The sequence below is a fragment of the Aphelocoma coerulescens genome, chromosome 7 (assembly GCF_041296385.1).
Source record: "Aphelocoma coerulescens isolate FSJ_1873_10779 chromosome 7, UR_Acoe_1.0, whole genome shotgun sequence".
NCBI lineage: Eukaryota > Metazoa > Chordata > Aves > Passeriformes > Corvidae > Aphelocoma > Aphelocoma coerulescens.
The window spans coordinates 11,196,180-11,217,380 of record NC_091021.1 but is presented as its reverse complement, the minus strand read 5'-3'; the positions used below and the strand labels follow the sequence as shown (position 1 = coordinate 11,217,380).

General features: G+C 44.5%; 1 protein-coding gene across 2 annotated transcripts in view; it reads right to left on the bottom strand.

Moving 5' to 3' along the window:
- Nucleotides 1-21,201, bottom strand: part of PLCL1 (phospholipase C like 1 (inactive)) — a 187,651-nt gene that overhangs the window by 3,665 nt on the left and 162,785 nt on the right. For both annotated transcript variants that reach the window (XM_069022095.1, XM_069022096.1), the window contains exon 5: nucleotides 19,473-19,582. In XM_069022095.1, coding sequence (XP_068878196.1) covers nucleotides 19,473-19,582 — 110 coding nt within the window. The remainder of the gene's footprint in view (nucleotides 1-19,472; nucleotides 19,583-21,201) is intronic.

Sequence of the window (21,201 nt, the reverse complement as noted above, 5' to 3'; positions counted from 1 at the left end):
TTTAAATAGTTTGGGTTTAGGATGAAATACCCCTGGCTGCAGTGGGGTGGCTGCTACTTCTTATGCACACAGGACCAAAGACACCAAAGACTTCACCATCAAACAGGGAAAAATCAGTCTGATGATGCTTTGCAGCCTTAACTTCTCCAAGCCAAAACCTGGCGCTGTGTATTCACGCCCAAGAATAGAAAAATCCTCTTAGAAGCAAGAAGCAACCTCAAGAAGCAACCCCTTCCCAGGGTGAGAGCAAAGCAAGGAAATCTTTCTCAGGGTGGCCCACAAACTGTGTGTTTGTCCAGGGACTGAGACAGGCACGGACAGAAGCTATTTGGGATTAGATGCACCGCTCAGAGGACAACAGCCTGAGTCTGCCCTGCCAAGACTCACATTTGAAGTCCCCAGGAGCTGAGGGACTTCACACCCCACATGAAAGTGGCCAAGCCACCCCACTCTCCCTTATGCATATTCTGATTTCACATTTGGGTAGTCAGGCAATTCAGAGTACAGATTTTGTCTGAGGCAATGCACAACATGTCTTTGAGTTCCAAGAAGAAACACACACCTCCTGAGCATACTTCCAATATTTTGAAGACATTCTTATTTTACAGTGATCTAAAAACAGAAGTGGACTTATCAAAATAGTGCAATTCCATTCATGTACAGACCAAGTGATTTATGTCTTAGTCTCCTTGTGGTTTTTATTTTTAAACAGCTGGTTCATTTGAGCAAGACAAAGAAGCAAAAATGATTTTGAATCATCTGTCATGAGAAAATTAACAACAAACTAGCCCTCTCTGACAGAGCTGTCATAATTCTAGAGACACCATTAAAAAAAAAAATCTGTGTGCATGCTCTGTTTGAAAAGCCATCTGTTTGCTTTGAAAAACTGGCTGCGAGCATAATCCACTTAAGAAGAATGTCAGCAAAATTGTGTCAACACCTTAATGAACTAAATACTGGATAGAAGCTAGAGTAAACTTTACAAGCACAATTGCATTGAAACAACCTTCACAAACCAGTCATTGTGATCATTTCTGTGCACAGAGCCATCCTGCTTGCCCTTCAAACAAAGTATCTCTCTTCCAGACAAGGAGAGACCACGACAGTCCATCTCCCTTCTGCTATTGGCATCACCAGCCTTTCTGAAAATAAATACTCGTGAGAAAGTTTAAACTCAGCATTTGGCAGGACAGTGAATTAAGCCAGAAGAGACTAATCAAGTGTTCTAACAAAAACTGATCAAGGGGTCCATTTTCATTTAGCCTTAGGGAGCATTAGAAGTCAGGTTTCATACACCTAACTGCAGAGCCTCAGCACAAATTAACATTACAGGACAAATAATGCAGCTTGTCAACCAACTGCAAGATTATAAGCCTTTACCTTGACACGTTAATACTGATTAGAAAACCCATAATCTGACATGGCTTTAAATATTGTTCAGTTCCAGTGACAACCCATGAAAGGCTTTAAGAAGCATAAGTAGCTCTAGACAGACACTGGCAATGGCTACAGATGGGACAAATTCCATATAGTTGTAGGTTCAGTCGGGTTTTTTCCAAATCAAATACCGAAGTTTTTATGAGTCAAGATGACAGCTCTATATCCATCAGCAACCCCTTCTGGAACTGGGGAAATGAAAGGTGGATTAGGTTAGTGGCACGTTTTTGTGTTCAACTTCACAATACTATTTCTTTTATATACATTGCATGTATATTTCTATGTAAATATAAATATATGGGCATGTACATTAATAATTACTATTTCTATGCTTTCTAGGAAACACCCTGCAACACATAGGCCGTGCCACACGATTGTTGTGGGCACCCCCAGCGCTGGGGACCCTGGTTATGGCACCAGCAGCACCCGTAGCCTCTGTGTTGGCAGCTCCCACACCAGCACTGGGGGCTGCAGGAGGACCCTGAGGGCCAATGCTGGGCCCATGCAGGAGTGAACTGCACTGACAGGTGCCCCACATGAGCACCTTGCACTGCTCCTGGTGAAGAAGAAAATCCCATGCTGAGCAATAGGGCTTTCCTGGTGTTCCAAACTTGCCATGTTTCCAGGGAGGCTGAAGCAGTAGCTGTGAAAGCCATTTTCTAATCTGCTGCTTGCTAAAGCAGACAGTTGCTTATCTCCTGAGCAGACACATTCTCTGACAGCACATTATGGGAGCTTTTCTCTCCAATCCTCAAGGGCTGAGTAAATACAAACAAATAACAGAGGTCTTAACACCCATCCCACATCATGCTCATGATATTACTGCTATTTTTTAACTTATTCTCAAAGAATCAAGCTCTTTCATTACTATTTAATCACAAAGTAAAATCTCCAGAGGCTGCCAGTGGATGCCAGTGGGTGGCTGAAAAAGCCAGCCACAGTCAAATGAAACTGCCGCAAGCACCGCACCACTCCGCATTTCAGAGGAAGCACAGGCATGGGAACAGCACTGACAATCTGTGCCAAGGGACTCCAAATGCCAGAGAGCTGCTGTCATATTGGGATACTCTGGGTGGAGGCAGCATTTACTGCAAGGGGTGCATTTTCAAAGTGTCACAGTAGGACTAATTGTGTTTAATATTAATAAGGAGGGACACAATTAAATGACCTCACATGGCTTTGAAAATGTAATCTTGGGGAGGAAATCATTAATGAAAAGATTACACTGTTAGGTTAAACTTATTACAAAAAGCAGATATTTTTCCATGCCTCCTTCAAGGTTAAATGTGGGAACAGTTGATAGGAATTTGACCATGATACATTCACATTTCAGAACAGACTACTCCAAAAAAACAGTGTTGCTGAATCAATGGAGACTGTAAAAACCCATCATTTTCATTGGGACCTGCAGATAGTTTGTCAAGAGCTTTGCTTTATTGTCTGTGACAGAGATCATAATGCACATGTTGGCACAAAAAGTTACTGTACACAAAGATTAGACACAAAGCTATAATCACTTTTCACACACTGAAAAATAAAGGATTGCAAAAACGAGTTACACCACAGGAAAAGCAGGGTCCAAATGTTACTTGCCAATTTATCTTTAAATCCTTGCACAGCAGAAATTCACTTCCTGTCAGGAAAATAAAAAGGCCATAAGTATAATAGATGGCACTTAAATGGCATTCCTTGTGCTACTGGTGTATCATTTAAGGTCTGAGTTTTGGGCACAGCTTCCCACTTGCCCATTCTGAACCAAATGCAAGAGCTTGTTTCTACCTGGCAACCAGCAACAATTTTGACACTGAGTAAATCAGGCAATCTGATCGAGTGCTCGCTGGGGCCTGAGTCATCACATTTTGCAGGATGTGCTGGTGATTCCAGACATCTAACTGAGCATCTCATTTTGGTATATCAGCATGTTACTGACAGCCAGAGACCTTCTCTCCCATTTCCCAAAGTGGGGTCCAGCAAAAATTTGCAAGAAGGAAAGTGCTGAGAATCAATTATATCACACAGAGAACAGATTTGAGATGTACAGAAAAGAAAACATCCACCTAGGGAAAGACAGTCGCCATTACATACAAAGTGCTAAATCTCTGTAAGCAAGAGCAGCAAAGAGTAACTATTGTGGAATAGATTATTGTGTGCAGTTCTGACACAAGGTTACACAATACAAACCAATGAAATGATCTAAGTTTGTGCCAAGCAACAAGGTCAGAAGCTCTAGGGCTGATCTGCTCAATGCACTGTAGCTCAATGCACTGTAGCTCAATGCACTGTAGCTCAATGCACTGTAGCCAGCAGCTGGCACACCTAGGAGAACAAGGCTGAGGATGATGACAAAGAGGAGGATAGTTAACAGGAACAATCTTCTCCTAATTCTATATCTAGCCCAAATTATGCTTCATGTCATCTTTTGTCCCTTTAGCTCGTGAATCAGCCATATGGATGCTGGCTCCAGGCTTTCCTGCCTATCTCTCATTGCTCAGGGGGCTGAGCAGGTAGAAACCCAAGCTCCTTTTCCCAGGAAAAGCACCGGGAAGCACAGAACCAGCCCTGACTGCACTGTATGTCCCATCTGTTTTACTCCTTAGGGAGAAAATCCCATTTGCATCTGATATTTGCACGAGTCTCAAAAACAAAACCACACCTGCAAGAAGCACTCGAGGCCTTGAGGGCACTGCCTTCACTGCCTCGCCAAGACACACAGCCCTAAAGTGACACATCCCAGCCAGCAGCCTCCTGCCAGCAAGCACCTAATTTAAGGATAACTGCTGGGACAAGTTATCTCTGCACATACCATTTACAAAGCAGTCTCTTTTTCAGAGCAGCCAGTTGTAAGGGAGAGAGAACAACAGCACTACTCCGGGTGGCTGGGAAAATTCACAAGGCAACTCCCAAAACAACCTGGTCCCATATAAAAGCAGAAAGGTCTCTTAGCAGTTCAAGGGAAAGCAGGCAGGAATCTGGATTATGGCACTTGCACAGAGCCCCTTCAGCCACGGCTTGCCCTAACCACCCAGCAGGTTCCAGTGGATCAGCCCAGTCCTCTTTGACGCAAAGATCTCTGTAGGTGTTCAGATACCATAGCAACAGGACACAAAGGAAGTTAATAAATACAGTACAATAAATAGAATAAACAAATAAAAAATGAGCAAAGTAAGCAGAAATTAGAATGGCCCTAACTTGTAACACAGACCAAATGTTAACCTCACTTGTGGCTTGAATGCCATTACACACCATGGGCTGTACACACCCAGGGCATTTGTGACTGCAGGGGGGTACTCCAACCCAGGGATGGAGCCTGATGCTAACCATGTAAATGTGGTGTGTTAAAAACAATATTCATATTACCTGAAAACCAGTTCCATCTGATTTTAATTACTTTTGTTTAAACTCTCAAATGAGACCAATCTGACAGTTGTTCAATATTAGCCTGTCCCACACAAAACCCAGAACTTTCACACTGATTTCATTCGCCATTTGGATCTCACCCCAAACATCTGGATTGGGGAGGATGACCTAAAGGGATTTACAGAGCTGTTCTGCATGAGCCTGCTTAGTTTTCTAGGAGGCTGGTGACATTCATTGCACAGCCAAGCAGTCCATCCCAAAGCACGAGGTGTGACATGAACGGCTGAGAAGAGGGAATGCTGTCTGTCTCCGCTGGTATGGCTCTCCCTTGAAGAACATCCATACCATTTCTTGCCTTCTTTTCCAGCTGTTGGAAAGGTGCAGTTAAAATCTAAGTGGTTGTGCTGGACACCAGGAGACATCTCCCACTCCACCACATTGGGTGTGGCTGCCCAGTTATTACAAAACTGCCAGTCCACCACTTGTATATTCCGAAATCATGTGACACAGCCAAACAGAGACCCTGAGGGCAGCCTGGGAGGTGGACATGAACAAACAAGGAGATCCTCAATGAGAACAGTCAGGCAATTACCAAAGAAGCAAATACTCAGAAAACCTTCTGATTCTGGCTACTGGCCTTGCCAGCACGAGGATATCACTGCTTTGTGCAGCCATGGCAACTTAGGAAAGAGGGTCTGTATTTGTAATTCTCTTAGAGGATTTGCCTAACATGACAAAGGCGAAGGACATACACGGCCAGCTTGCTCTCAGACTCAGTTGAGTGCCCTCCCAAACCCTACTGGCCCTCGACCAAAGCCTGACAAGGGATTAACACCAAGCATTTGTTTGAACACCTAAGTGGCAAAAGCACTCATGCTATAGCCTTCCCTATTGATTTTTAAAAAGAGCTCTTCACTGAAATCCAGGGGCTCTTGCAAATCAATTGCACTGTATGGCTACTGATTTATTCTTTCAAGCAGGCATTTTATGTATAAAAAGAGTGGGCTTTTATTTTTATTTTTTAAATAAATGCCTATGCTTCTGTCTCACATGGGCATTTAAATTAAATTATGCTATATCAGGCTGTCAAAAGCAATGAATGTGAACATTGACTGTAGCTGTGTTGCAGCAGGAATTTGCTTTCAGAAATAATGCCATTAATTTGATCTTAGCCATGCGCTGAGCAGTTCAGCTGCCTGTGTGTCTCTCAGGCACTACATCAGGCAGACAGTTTGCAAGCACAGCCACAAATGTACAGACTCTGGCTGTTGACCCCTCCATTCTAGGAACCTGCTTTTTTTTCTGGTGACAAGTTTAAAATCACAGGGTTGGCTGGGAGCCCAGGAGTTTATTTTTTATACACAGCCATGAAATGAAAATTGAAGCTGTATGTCCAGGCACTTATTTCTTAATTCTCCTTTGGTCACAAAACCCAGTTTCTAACAGGTACCAGTGCCAGCACTAACTGGTAACTCCAGTAAGGTCCAGAGACTCCCAGAAAAACAAAACAAGGGGAAGAAAGATGAGGCAGAAAGTGCACAATTTTTTTTTTTTTGCATTTGATTTTTCTGAGTAAAAGGACCAGCTGCAGGAAAAGAGATGTTTTGCAGCTAATGAAACACCTGTGAAAAGCAACCCCCAAGCAAAACATTTGGCTGGCACCCCTTGCTCCCAGGTGCCCTCTGTGCTGACTCTCAGATGCACAGGCTGCAAGCAGAGTTAACATCAAAATCATGTCCTTCATTACAGTGTAGCCAGCAAAATGTCCCTTAAGTTCATCAGAACCTGGAAAGGGTTTAGCAGCCAACTCTGAGCTGACTCCATTTTGACTGAAGACAACATGCACCTGTGCTGGTTTGGGTTTTTTTGGAGGGAGGGAGGGAGTGTTGCAGCAATGTCACACAAACCAGTTACTGCTCTCTCGAATTGCTGGAAATAATAGCTAAAAAAATACCTACAGCTGTGCTTAATTCTAACTGAAATAATCTAATCAAGATGAAATCAAATTGTGCCAGTCAGAGCAGATTGTTTGTGGAGAGAGCACCCTCAGCATTGCTCCCACATGCAGCTCCTCAGGCTCTGCTCCTTTCGGCCTGCCACAAGCACTAATGCCTTAGCAACTATGTGGTTTGCAAATCCTGCTGCTGCAGTGGCTGCTGGCCAACACCACCAGCTGACTGGGCCATGGGAATCTGCAGAAGCTGCCCAAGCTCCCTACTCCTACTCCCCCAGAGGGGACAAGACCCCTCTCCTCTCTTCGTGCAAGGAGCTGTGGGCAGCCAGTTTCTAACCAGTTCACAAGCAGCACAGGCCACAAACAACTTTATGCTGAAGCAGAAAGCTTTAAGCTAAGACCAAAGCCTCCAAATAACATGAAGGGTTAAGTGCCAAAAGAAAATAATACCACAGACCACTGCCTACTAGGAGGGAACAGGTTTTTACAGGATCCCTAAGGAAATGCTCTGATTCGCCTCACTCCTGTCCAGGGATCAGCCCTGTCATTCTGGTCCCCTGCAGTCAAAGGCAGGTTTGCTGGTGAGACTGGACAGTGAGCTCAGTAAAAGCAGAGCTGAGCCACCCTCTCTGCTCATGTTCTGCCAGCTAGTGGTTAAAGAGGCTCCTGTGGGCACAGAAGCTGTGGCCTCACATGCTAACAGGGCTTGTTTCCCCTGGTAGAATCCCAGCCCTGCCTTCCCAGCGCAGATGTGAAATCAAGTACGAACAGGAGCGGGTAGGGTTATTTTTGTAAGCAGAACACTGACTGACCCAGCAGGCAGAGAGCTACTGAAAGGAAGCAACTGAGAGGGGAGGAGAAAATCAGCAGGGGTCAGAAACAGGCCTGGGTGGAAGTGCAAAACGTCTGTGAAAGATGGGAATGGAAACCCACAGCAAACTGAGTGAGCTAAGCACAAAAATTAGTGGTGCAGGATAGGGGTAGTATTCATTTACAAATTTATTGCCCCAAAATGTCAATGAGGGAAACGGAACAAGAATAATTTACAATCCATTACAATACTATGCCACAGAAAACACGAGGTTTTTCAGCCAAACTGAACTCAATTTTTAAGCCTGATACAGAGGGCTGTAATAACACCTCCACCCTTACTGGGGAGGGTTAGAGAAGATGAGTTTAGACTACCCAGCATCAGACCACTGAGCTACCCTCTGAAGGAAACTATCCTGCTGCTGCTGGCAGCCTCCAGTCCCAGCCCTTTTATTTCAGACTGCTAAATTAGGCTGCTCAGGTTGTCCAACTCCTGCCCCCACCAACGCTTGAAAAGGTAAAAAAACTAGTTGGGGTGCTTTTCTGTGCCTTCATGTGGCTCAGCTCCTCCCCACTGCTACATACACCAGCATCCCTAGGTCACCACCCGATGGAGTGGGAACCCAGGGAACAGAGTGAGAACATAACTGCAATTATCACCTCTATTGTTACTATTCAAAGTGACCACAGCCTATCAGTCAGGCTCTTCCTGCCAATACCGGACCTGTGTCATTTCTGTAACACAGAGGACACTGGAGAAAAGAACTACTAAGTAGGCATTTTTAACTTACTCCTTTAAGTCTAACTGCTCTCATATAATAGCCTCTCTGACATCAGAAATGCCATCTTTTTGTGATCTAAAAATAAATAGCAGCTGCCTCAGCACCTGAATCACTGGTTTTGTGCCCACTTTTCTCTGCAAATGGATCCCACCTGTACCTGGGGAAATAACCCACAAGATAGTGTCCTTTATCTCCCACAGGGTTCATCACCTGACACTTGAACTCATCTGACCCAGGTAAAAAAAGACTGCGGCTGTCAAAAATGCAAGACTGCAGTTTCCCAATCCATTGTTCTACAGTAAAGCTTACTTCCACCCACAGGTATTTGGGCCTCTGATTTCCCTAGCTCCTGTGGAGGGTTTTGGGAATGCCTGCCACATTTAGGGCTTATGTGATCTACCATAAGATCTAGGGGAGAATAACTGCAGAGCAAATGCCTGGTCTCACTGAACACCCACAACTTTCACTTAATGCAGTTTGTGGCTTTTCACTGTCACAGCCCTCCCTGCAGACCCATATTGCCAATAATCACACATGTAAACACAGAAGTCTTTACTCCACAGCCTTCGACTGCTAGTGGCTCCAGACAATAAAAATGAATCAATACCACCATTGAGTTAAAGAGCATTTCACTTTAACCACAACCCTCAGAATATGCAGTGGTGAGGATGAACACTTTTCAATGTCAGAAGGCAGTAATGGAATCTAGACTGGTACAATGAAATGGGGAAGGTCGTGCCAGCTAATCACTGCCTGCTGGATTCAGAGTTTGGCTCCCCCGACTCATTTACTCACACAAGCACAGAAGAAGTCAAAGGTCCTGGCTAACTAACAATTGCATTATGCACATTCTGACATGTGGAAAGAGGATTTCTATCAATGCTCCGGCAGAAGGGAGAAGGTGAGGACTCGGCATTCACACAGAGACATGCCATCCCCCAGCTTCAGCCAAGCACCAGGGCCAGGTACTGCTCCATTATAAAATATATTCCTGGATTTCACTGAGGCCACTGACAGTGCCAGGGAAAACCCAAACACCATCTTAGTAACTGCAGAGGAGGAAGTTCCAATGGAGCAACTGGCAGCTTTCATTGCCTCCTGAGCTCCCCCAAGGAACTATCTTAAATTAGACACCCATTCCCCCACAGGGAGCAGGTTTTGTAGATGCTGGCACATAATTCACACAACAAAAGGGGCAGTCAGCTTGTCATCATTTGTAAGCTCTGGGAAACTGTATGTGATCTGCTGACAGGAGCTGTAAGGAGCTCCAAATATACCACAAGGGTAATTTTTAGACTATGTTAAACCTCTTATCACACACCATTCAAACACAACCATTTCAGGCGAGTACCAGTTACAGCTCCCAGGGAATGGCACAGCACAGATTTAACAACAACCAAATGCTGGAAAAAAACCAGTGTACAAGCAATTCTCTCTTAATGTTCTTGCCATGTACAAATCAGTGCTCTGATACTCAACAAATTCCCAAAGTAGCTGTGGGTGGAGGCTCCCTGGTGGAGACCCACCATGGATGCCTTAGAAGCAGAGCCCTTCAGTGCCATGAATAAACATCCAGGCAAGGTGGTGTGGGACACTGCCAACCCAGGAAGGAAAAGGTCTCTCCAAGCCCCTCGGTGAGTGCCAGGCATTGGGGCAGTGGCCCTGCCTGGGGCACTCACCCAGTGCCACCGGAGGGCCCAGAGCAAAGGCTCCCAGCCTCCCAGCACCGCCTCACCGCCTGAGCCATGTGGGCAGGGCTGGCAGCTTGCCTAGGGTTACACTGCAATCCGGAACACCTGACAGAGGCAGCTGCTTCTTTTCCTTTGTTCTTTGTTAGTACAGCCATTGACAGATAAAAGCAAGAAATGTGTGAATTTCTGCGGAAACTTTTACTTTCATTACAGCCTTTTTAATTCCTCCGAACAAGGTCATGTTGTCAAGTGGGCATAAACTAGATTCCCAACTTCCACATCTTCCAGGCTGTGTTAATTAACTCCACTGCAAGTACAGCAGTCTTTGATATCCATGTCTCAGATGAAAACATCACTGTTGCAGGGGAGGGAGGGGATGGTGGCAGAAGTTGCCCAAGTTCCTGTGCCACCTGCAGTTTCTGGCTGCACTGTCTCTTCCTACAAGGGATGTGAGATGACACTGACCCAGTTTTTATACCCAAGCAATCATCCTTTGGTGGGGAACCACCTACATTTAGCCACCTTTCCCTCATGCCACCCCTCCTCTTACCACTGCCTCACCTTAATAGTACCAACTTTCCAACACAGTTCTGCAGTTCTGCCCAAGCACATACGTGCAGGAGTAGCTACTTTTCCTCAAAAGATGAGTATCTTCGAGAAACTTGTAACCTTACCAGCTGATTTTTCAAATAACCTCTTCACAAGTGACAATCTTGTTCCTGCACAAAACAGCTTTCAGAGAACAAACTCTTTTTGTATTCCACCTGAACATTATTAATTACTTTTCCAGTTGCAAAGTCTTTGGACCAAATGACACACCCCCTCAGGACAAGCTGGCCTTCACACCCAGGTGCCAAAATCCCTGCCAGGCTGGTAGAGAAGGGTGACAAGCATAGCAGATGGGGCTCAGGCTGTGATGGGTCTGCCCCAAAGGCACAAGCACAGCAGGGCCAGGTCCCACACAGCCACCCCAGGGCAAAGGTGGAACTGCATCATGGTGATGGGCAGTGTGAGAGCCATGCAAAGCTTAGTCCAGATCAAGGGTGGGGGTCACAGGTGCTTCGCCCCCCCCACTGGCATGATTTAGATGATACAACTGGGGCATTGCATAGGGAATAGGATTTGAAGCAGGGGAGAAGAAACAGTAAAGACTGAGATGAAAGTGAGGCACAGAGAGATAATGGAGTTACGACAGACAACCAAGCAGAGGGCTTCACTGAGCTTCCAGCCTACACAAGGAGAGAGCTGGGTATCTATTTTGTGTTTCAAACATCTTGACAAGCCTCCATTTGTGAAGTGACACTAAAAGTGGTTTTCTATGCACAGCACCTCAGTGTGCCAATCCTCAGCTGGGCTCAAAGCCCATGCTGCTGAGGTGGCCCTGGCACAAGGGGTACCATGCATGGTGACCCCACATGCTCCTGGCCCTGTCTCCCACCACAACACGATGCATCTCACCCTGCGTGCACAGCCAGCAGCTTGGCATCGGAGCCATGGTTTTTGGCAATTTGTCACATCATTCAAATTAAAAGACATCACAAGATTCTTGTGATCCATCTCTGGCTTATTTTAGTCAAATTCAAGAACTCAAAAGGTATCACTCAGGGCCTTTCACACCGCCTTTCACTTTTCTATTCTCTTCCTTTTGTGTCAAAGTTGCTGTTGTTTTGCACATATATTTGATGGCCTGTCTCACCTTCTATACACATACATCCATGTGTGTTGGCACACATATCAACCCATCCCAGTGGAACTGAAGGAGTAATATTTAGACCTAAATTGCAGAACTTTGTATTGCAGCAAAAAACCCCAAAATGTTTACATCAAAGGAAGGCAGCTCACAGTACTTGTTTTCTAGATGAACTTCAGTGACCCTCCATTTTTGGTCTGTCATACACTTGAGTCCACACTGACTGCAGGAGGGTCTTGTCCTTAAACCCACCATTGAGAAACACTGGTAGGAGTAGAGCCCTGGCACTGAAGGAAGAAGAGCAAAGTGAGAAAATTGGCAGAAACACACATTTCTGCTCAGATGACCTGGCCATCAGCTCTTTCCCCAACAGCCAGATGGGTCCCTGGGTCTGCCAGGTACTGGTATCACCATGGAAAACAGTACAGCCTCATACCAAGCACCTTCCATGCCAAATATCTGAGCAGAGCTTATATCCACAGCAGCTAAACGTTCATCAGCAGGAGGAACTACATAGCTTCTCACAGGCCCTTCCAGTCCTATTTTCTATGCACCCAAATAGGTGGTAAAGGCTGGAGAAAAGAGAGAAAACTGTGTGCACTCCCTGGAAGAACAGAAACTATTAACTGGCTTTGGTTCTTCAGGGGCTGTGTCTTGGGGAGGTGAGTGCTGCTCCTCACAAGCACCAGCATTGCAGGCAGGCAAGTGCAGGCCCACGTGGGTCCCTGTGCCTGGACAGATAGGCACAGACTCTGCCTGATCCGAATGTCTGGACAATCATTCCTTGCCAGTCAGTGAAACACTCCTGCTGTGACATTATTCAACAAAACCCCAGCAATAACTGATTAACAGGGGACAAAGTCTCTCCTCTTTGTCAGGCTATCCTGGGACTTCGTGCCCTACAGAAACTCACAGGATCATGAAGGAGGTCATCAAGAGCTCTGAACCCTGGTGATCTTTGCTCTCTGCTTAGTCCCTGCTATTGCCAGCACTTGGTACTTGAAGATTTAAGGTTGCCTGGGTGGCCTTCATGTATATTTTAAACAGACCAATATTTAGTTTGTTCTAAATCCAACTCATGTCTCAGAATTTTCCTTGGCCAAGAAAACAGAGACCTTGTCAGAAACACCATTAGTGCTTCAAAAACTCGCAGGGAACAGCCAGGTATCCAGAGAGGTCACGCTGTACTTGTTGAGACCGCTCACTACATCCTCCCCGGAGCAATGCTCTGGCAGAATGGCTGAGGGCCAAGAGTAACAGGATATTCCAGCTGATTAACTAGTACTCCTGATGGACTGGGATTATATTCCCTTTACCCTAATACACAGTGTTGAAGCAACTGGTGAAGTTTCCATCACCGGATACAACTGACAAAATCCATGGAGAATGTCTGTTAAAGAGCTCTGGTTCCTGCCTTTGGGCTTGGGCAAAACAGACAAAAACCAGTGTGTTCACCATTTATGGAGGAGGCCTTTATCAACCAAATCAGTGGAGAACAGCACTCTGCTAGGGACAAGAAAGATCTGCCTATCCTGCCTAATAATCACATGGTTTGGTTCCCTTGGTTTACAAAATACACTGATCAAAACAGCTTGGCATGTGAAGCACAACACTTACTTCCTTATCGTGTAACTCAAGATCATTTAAAGGACTCTAAATCCCCTCTCCTCGAAAAATCTTGCAACACCTCTACATACAGAAGAGCCCTGGAGCCTGTCCTGAGAGCCAGGAGCACAGGCTTTGCCCTGGAACCAGCTCTGAAGCTGGGAGCCTCCACTGCACTCACCACTGCAATCAGAGCATACAAAGGGCCTGGGAACAAGTTGTACTCCCGTGTGGCTCCTCCAGACTCTTTCACAGACTCAAGAAAGAAAAACCTAAATCTACCTCCTCCCTCACCTTTCCCGCTACTTTTAAATTAACTACTTCAAAGTAAGCAGGTTGATATTTACAGGACTAAATGGATTTTGACCTTGATGGACCTCCTCACCTTGTCTTTAGCACTCTCAGAAAGCCATCTGGTTTGTATTATTTTTCTCTTTTTTGTCCTTCAGTTCATGTATAAGAGACCAAGTTGATCTAGTCACTATGTGAATCATTAGAACAGCTTGGCATTTCCTCATGTTTGTAAAATCTGCCACTCAATCAAAGACTGACTGGCTCAGCCAATCTCCACTGTAGCTGAGCAGGTCTCGGCAGAAGGAAGCAGATCCCTCAAAAGTAGCCAGGGCACACAGTCTGGAGAGGTTTAAAAGTTTGAAACACCACTCTGAACTGCCTTAACAAAGCAAATGCAAACCATGTGGGGACAAGACAGCAGGAAATATATTTAGTCTCTCTGGAAAAAGAGCCTCTGGGGTAATCACATTCAAAATACATTTATCTAGATCTGGGTATGAGTAGTTGATATGGAATAACACAGCGAGCATTTAAAGGCAGGTGTGAAGACTCCGTGTCACACAAACTGCTCCTGCCTACTGCTCTTGCTGGACTATCACTGTCAGAAGATGACAGCAAATCACAAGAATTTGTTGTTAAGACACTATGGCTTACATTCCATCTATTTTGCAGTTTCACAAATAGAGCACCAATGTGCTTATGTCCACTGAGATATGCTGGGAAAAGGAAGGAGATAAGATATCAGGAATTTTGGGGGTTGGGGAAAGCCTAATTGACACTTACAGTGAATAAAATTTATGGTACATAGAATGCAGCAGCTTTGTGGGGACTCATGAATCCATCATGCTCTCACTTGAGATCCAGATAGAATAAATTGTCATGCAAATCCTTTAGTAGCATTTAAATAATGTGGCAGAATATGTTGTTACCATTGTGCTTAGTTACATATAAAGTTCCTAACATTCTGCTGTGATGCTCTGCTGTCCACTCTGCAGCATGCCAAGGAACAAAGCCATGGTTCTTGCCTAACTGCAGGAAAAAGGACTGATGTGAAAAGACTCATACAAATCTCCCAAGGCTTTACAATACTGTCAAGTATCCATTCAAAAACACTTCCATAGTCCACTACAATAATCCTTAAATTAAGGCTGGGAATGGACCTAGTTCTTCCAAAGATCATCAGAAACTTAGATATTCATCAGAAATTTAGAATAACAATCACTGTCTGACAGATAGCTTTTCTTCATAAAGAAAACCGATACCTTATAGCGATGATAAATTCATCTCGGTTTAGGTGAGGCCAGGTAGTCTGTATGTACCTCTGTCAGAAATCTCACTTTTATCTCTACAAGTAGCCTTAAAGTGTGCATTTGGGGCTCTGGATGCTGCAGGTCTCCCAAGCAACTGAAGGCTGATTGTCACAAATGACTGTGGTGAAAAAAGATGTCATTTGTGGACATCAGCCTGCAAAAGTGCTATTTCTGCACAGTTTTGCTGCATAAAATCACTTACACCAGAGCTAACACGGATCACTACCACATCATAAAATTGTGGATGCCTCCCTCCCCAAGAGAGAACTACATTAGCAATTCAGTAACTGTATGCATTCTGCATTCAGCAAACTTGTCTTGATATATCTAATCAGCAATAATTTAAATAGGATAATTAACAGATACATTCATGGATGACAGCTGAAACGATCCCTGAAAACGTAACCACTTGACGTCTTGTGGCATGCTCTAACAGCTGGAGTCCTAGTAAGACAGAACAGACAGACATTGGACAGCAGAGGCAAAATCTTATCATGGGCAGCAAAAAAAGATTTAAAAACACAAGCACATTTCAGAGCAGATTAGAATCAAACATTCGAGTGTTTTCCCTTTCAGCAGAAGACCAAAACAGTAAATGCCACTTTATCTTCTTTTTCCCATGTTTTGTCTATAAATAAGCCAGTATGTTGGCATATTACCTATCCGGATATTTACCATCAGCATACAAGTACCTTCTGGTATTGTTTCTAGACTTTGTATGTGCTGATCCACCAAAGCACAAATGGCCCAGAAAAATCTGTCTGCAGACAGTCAAAGCATGTCCACGTGAGAGCAATAAATCTGAACCACAGCCAACATACTCAAACTTTGTTTGACTTACTCGCCAGGCTCTTGGGACTCAGGCAGATCCCAACTTCTTTGCTCGAGTAAACACCTCCTGGCAGTCTGTGACAGTTTTTCCTCAGTAAGGAGAGTAGTTTTCCAGGCTACAACTTTTTTACTTCAAACATTCCAAAAAACTCATATAGCAGTCATTGAATCAGTGGTTTGCACATGTGACAGATGCTAAGAGTGCCTCAGTTACTGCAAAATGCTTGGTACAAGATCCCATGGGAGAGGCAGACAGAGTGGGCAGAAGAGCCCCAGGAGAGGTGGCAGCTGGCTCTGTCCTGAGCTGAGAAGGCCAGGAGCAGACCCAAGCTGGCTCTGCATGACATCACCCACATGTGAGTGTACCTGACCCAAAAACCACCCAGTGCTCTACAGTGGCACTGAGGGCAGGGGTTATGTCAGGAGGACTCATCCAGCTCAAGGCCAGAACTGCCCCCAGGAGTCTTCTCAGCTTTTGCCTTCCAGGCTCTTGAGCTCCCCTCTCTCCCAGCGCAGGCAGGAGGAGCTCACTGCAAAAGCAGCCACAGGAACCAGAGCAGAGGTGGCCTCACCAGGCAGGCAGGAGAAGCACCAGCATCTGGGGAGAAACAAGCACGAGCCCACACACCCACGTAAAAGCCTCTGCTCCGGGAAATGGAGAGTCACCTGCTTTAAAAATAAGAAATACCTAATGAAAATGAATCATGACTTTTTGTGACAAGGGAGGGCCAGACCAAAACAGCTGCCTCAGCTGAGCAGCTTTGTGTGCCTGGTAGGCTGAAATGAAAGGTTCCTGACACCACGGTCCCTGTGCAGCGGTAAACATAAAATTTCTTTGGCCACCTTTGCATTCTACTGGCACACAATTAAATACAGAGAGGAAAATGAAGACACAAAGCTGGTGCTGCATGGAAATAAAAATGAAAGTGAGACTAAATTTGGGATCATAACCTTTCCTGTAATATTGCTGTGAGAGCATGACTCTTCTGTCTAGTGTACTTAAGTTATGCCTCTCAGTATTACTGACTGTGAGCCTGACAGCGTTCTACACAACATGGAAGCAAAGAGGAAGATGTGACATTTTATAAATATTGATGTCAAAGCTGACTTGTTAGACTGTTACCGAGTTATAACATCCATGTTCTTAGTGACATTTTTACCTTCTGGCAAACAGTTTGTCCTTATAGTGGGTATTACTAATATGTAATTAAGTTTATATAAACTAAGGAAGAAAATGACATACTATTTTGATTCACCTCTTAAAAGTACCCCAGGGCATTTTTAAACTTGAAGAATATCCACAGTTAGGATTTTTATAAAATACACTTTAATCTTGCACTCTGTAGCTATTTAATGATTTTGCCAGTGGCAATTTCTTATTGCATCTCCTCTTTTATTCAAAGCTTACCTACTGCAATGAGTCTTTATAAAGAAACACATTAATTAAATATGCCTTGGCTTCACTAGCCTACAAAAAGACTATTAATCATTTCACAGCACAAGCACAACATAATACCTGCTGTTGCTCACGGGCAGCTCACATAAACTGACTCCTGCTGCATGATGTAATTGCCTCCAACAACCCCGAGCACACAAAGAGGCTTTCTCTCATCAGCCATTCATTCACCTCACCTCATGGAAAGCAGTTGATGCATTTGTGAGATGTTATGGGATATATGTTTCCCTTTCTTACAACACTATACCAACACCTAGTGAAATATATTTGTAGTGTCCACCCTGCCACTGGACATAGGGAGGACACCTATGGCTGGAGTGGGGCAGGGCTGTTGGTCTCTTCCCACCAAATCCTCCTGAGTAGCTCTCACCAGCACTGAGAGGACTCAGTGCTAAAGAGGAGATGCAGGTTTGTTATGGGCAGGATCACTGAAAGACAGGATTAGTTAAGGGGAAGAAGAAGAAAAAAATGATGACAAATTAGAACAATTACTAATGGTCTCATATCAGAGATCGAGGCACCTGAGGCACAACTTCACACCCAAGGCACAACTTCATTCCCAGTTTCCTAATGTCATTCCTGAGTTGGACTTCAGTCAAAATGAAAAGGTGTTTCATGTGCATTTCATGGATAGTTGTCACAAGTTCTGTTAATATTTTATTGTGTGAGAAAGGTAGAAAAGAAGTTGTGGCTTATAAATGAAACAAGTAAATTATTCCTTGACCTTGACTAGATGTTTTAAAAGCTCTTCAGTATGTTGACAATATGTGCTAGGCAGCAATTATTTTTCATGGAAAATGTTTCTCTGATACCCTACTTGTACCTTCATTAATCACAAGCCACCCTCAGAGGTACAAACCTCACATTTGACAAACATCTAAAAAAATGAAAACACTTTGAGTGACCCTGATCGTGAGACATTTATTTTACCTAACACAGCTAAAGGTATTCAGATGAATGTTCAGAACTGCCTAGTGTGCTCTTTTTGGGAGGCAGGGACTCTAGCTACTAACCACAATTGCTCTGTGTGAAATAGGTTGTCTATTTAAGTCTGTAAGTTTGAACTGGTTTATTTTTCTCTTCATCAGAGGTCCCATTAACTGAGCTGACACTGACTCCATTACTCACTTTTCCACTCTCTCACGGTGAATCAAGGTATGCAAGAAACCACAGGTCTCCCAGGTCTTCTCTAACACTTCTCTACCACCAGTGGCCTCTCCCACACACTTTTGCTCTTCAGCCCCTCTATTCCCAACTCCTTTTTCCCTCGCCTGCTCAAGATATGTTAGTGCTCTTTCCAGCACAATGCTGATGCATGCATCTCCTACTACTGTTGCACGCTACATTTAGGGGTATATTTGATGAGAACAGTTCATCAACTGGCTTGCTTTGGGATTTCAGCAAAGAAAAAGGCACTGGGAGGTCACAGGGAGATACTGCCAGACAGGGCAACCTGGGAGCTGGAGCAGAGAGCAGGGACTGAGAGAAGGGAAGTGTGATCCATCAGAGCAAGGTGGGAAATGAGGCTGTGAAAGGTGTGAGTTGAATGCTAACAACCTGAATGCTTGGCTCAGGTCCTCTCCTTGTCTTCTGCTGTGGCTGCACCAAATCCTCTCCTCTTTCCATCTCTGGTTGTCCCTAGCTGTTTTCACCCAGGCTCAGTCATACAGCTACCATGACAATTCGTGGCTGGTTGGTGCTGAACCAGCAGCTAAAGCCCAGGGAGTAACCACTTCACTCCGAGGTACATCACTGTGCAGTCAGCATGAAGGAATGAAAATTCCTTTTCTAGCTGTTTGGACAGCGCTGTGCTTTGGAAACATAACCCTGCAGGATCTACAATATTCCTCATGTTTTTTTCTTGACAGTCCCTCCTGCCCTGTGCCTTCCCAAAGAGATGCTCCAGTTCTCATTTTACAAAAACAAGTCTTTGAGACACAATGACCTCAAACATGTCACTTTCAGGGTGCATGGGGCAGAACAGACAACCAAAGCCATGTCCCTGATGATACAAACCACAAGCCATCTTTCCTCTTCTGTTCAGGCTTAGATAATTCCCTTTACAGCTTCCAAATCAGAGGCGTAATGGATATATTTGATAAATATCAATAAGTGGGGGTAGTTGAAACATCCCATTAAAAAAAGAACAACATGTTGCTTCAGCATTAGTAAGATGTACAAACAGAGGAGCTAAAAGAGCAAAGGTTTACTTATAAAGTTAATACGAGACAGGAGGTGGTACTTTCTGTGCTTACCTTCAGCACTGTGATATTCCATGCAAAACTCTCAATGGCTTTGCTTAATTTTCTTCCTTTCAAACCTTCTTTTGTCCCAAGGTTATGAAGCTCTTCATGGAATTCCATTCCTAAAAATACAGATTGACACATCACTCAGTGCACAGTTGATTTTCCCTACAGATGTTGAGTGAGCATTTTCAGTCTTGCAGCTGGGACTTCTTACAACCTCTTTCTGTGCTTTCCCCCTGCCTCCTTTTACTTTTATGGCTTCATCCTGGGAGAACATTTTCCAGAATAAAGGTGTCATGTACAGTTTTGGGGCTGTGCTTCCACTTGGTTTGTGGCTCTTCTTGCCAATCCTGGGGTTCCACACAAGCACTGGTCCCTGCACAGACACTCCTCCAGCACTTCCACCTGCACTGCTGCCAATACTGCGACAAAAGGCAGTCACTTGTCACTCTCCTTGAGCTGATGACTTTGCACCTTGGAAGGCTGTCTGACACACGTGGAAGATATCTGTTCAGCACAGCAAATGCAGGCTCCAATGCACATCTCCTCATTAATCTTAATCACAGTCATACAGAAAAGCCCTTGTACTTCACAATGATAAATTCTGTCAGAAGCACGTAACTCTAATCACAGGACTGCTACTCCTGCAGCATGGAGAACTTAGACTTCCAACCACAGCCCTGTTGCATTTCATTGCTAGTTTCTGTGGCAAACATCTGCAGATCTTTTGCATGGTACAAGAATTCAGGAAATCTGGGAGCAGATTAAAAATCTTAAGGTATCCAATCAGCCCACCAGCTTCACAAGATCTGCACAGTGTATGCAACCTTGCTCTGAGTCTGGTGTGGATTAAGAGACAAAATGGAAAAGAGCTGCTTGTGTTCCCTTAAGTTATACCTTACAAAGGCCAAACTGGCACTAAATAACTCCAAAGCATCTGAAGCCTACCCTGGCTGAACAAACCAAGCTCCATCTCCAGTTGTTTCATAGCTTTCCCTTCCCTAGCACTTTAGGGTAAATGTCACTCACAAATTTGAGCTTCACTGAAATGACATCAAAGAAATGCCAATTGAGAGAACATCTGCACAGTGTAGATGCAGAGGATGTTTGGCAGGTTGCTGAAGGACAGTCTAAGGCAGGCTTGCACTCAGCACAGCTTGCCCAAAGCACTCCTGGAAGACTAACAATAGTTTTTTCTTCTCTTGCACTGACTCCAGGAGCTCAATAACACTGAGGCTGTTCAACCCCACACAATGCAAGATTTCTCTCTCTACTGTTTATATTCCAAAACCTCACCCACTCACAGGCTTTGCTTGTCAAGGGTAACGGAGTTCCTGCAGTACATCCTTTGGAAAACAGTCTAAATAACTGCACCCCAAGCAAGATTTCCTTGCAGGTGTGCTTCATGCCAACTGACTTACAAAACATTTCACTTCAATTAGTAAAAGAAAATCTTCAAATGACTTGCTTTGTCCTGGAAAAAAATATGAAGGCTAATGGATCTCAGCTCTACGTGGACAGCCCTGCCTTTATGCAGCATCCTTTTAGTTATTTTTCCCTCTAGACCTCACTTCTCCATCTGTAACTTGGATACAGCACTGCCCCAGAGAGAGGGAGCCACAAAAATTTGTTAGGCTGCAGGTAGCAACACCAGTGAAAGCATTTAGCAGGGTCAGACCCCCAAGCTGCTGCTGACCACTGTATATTGGGCTGAGCCTGCACATTAAAAAAACAACAA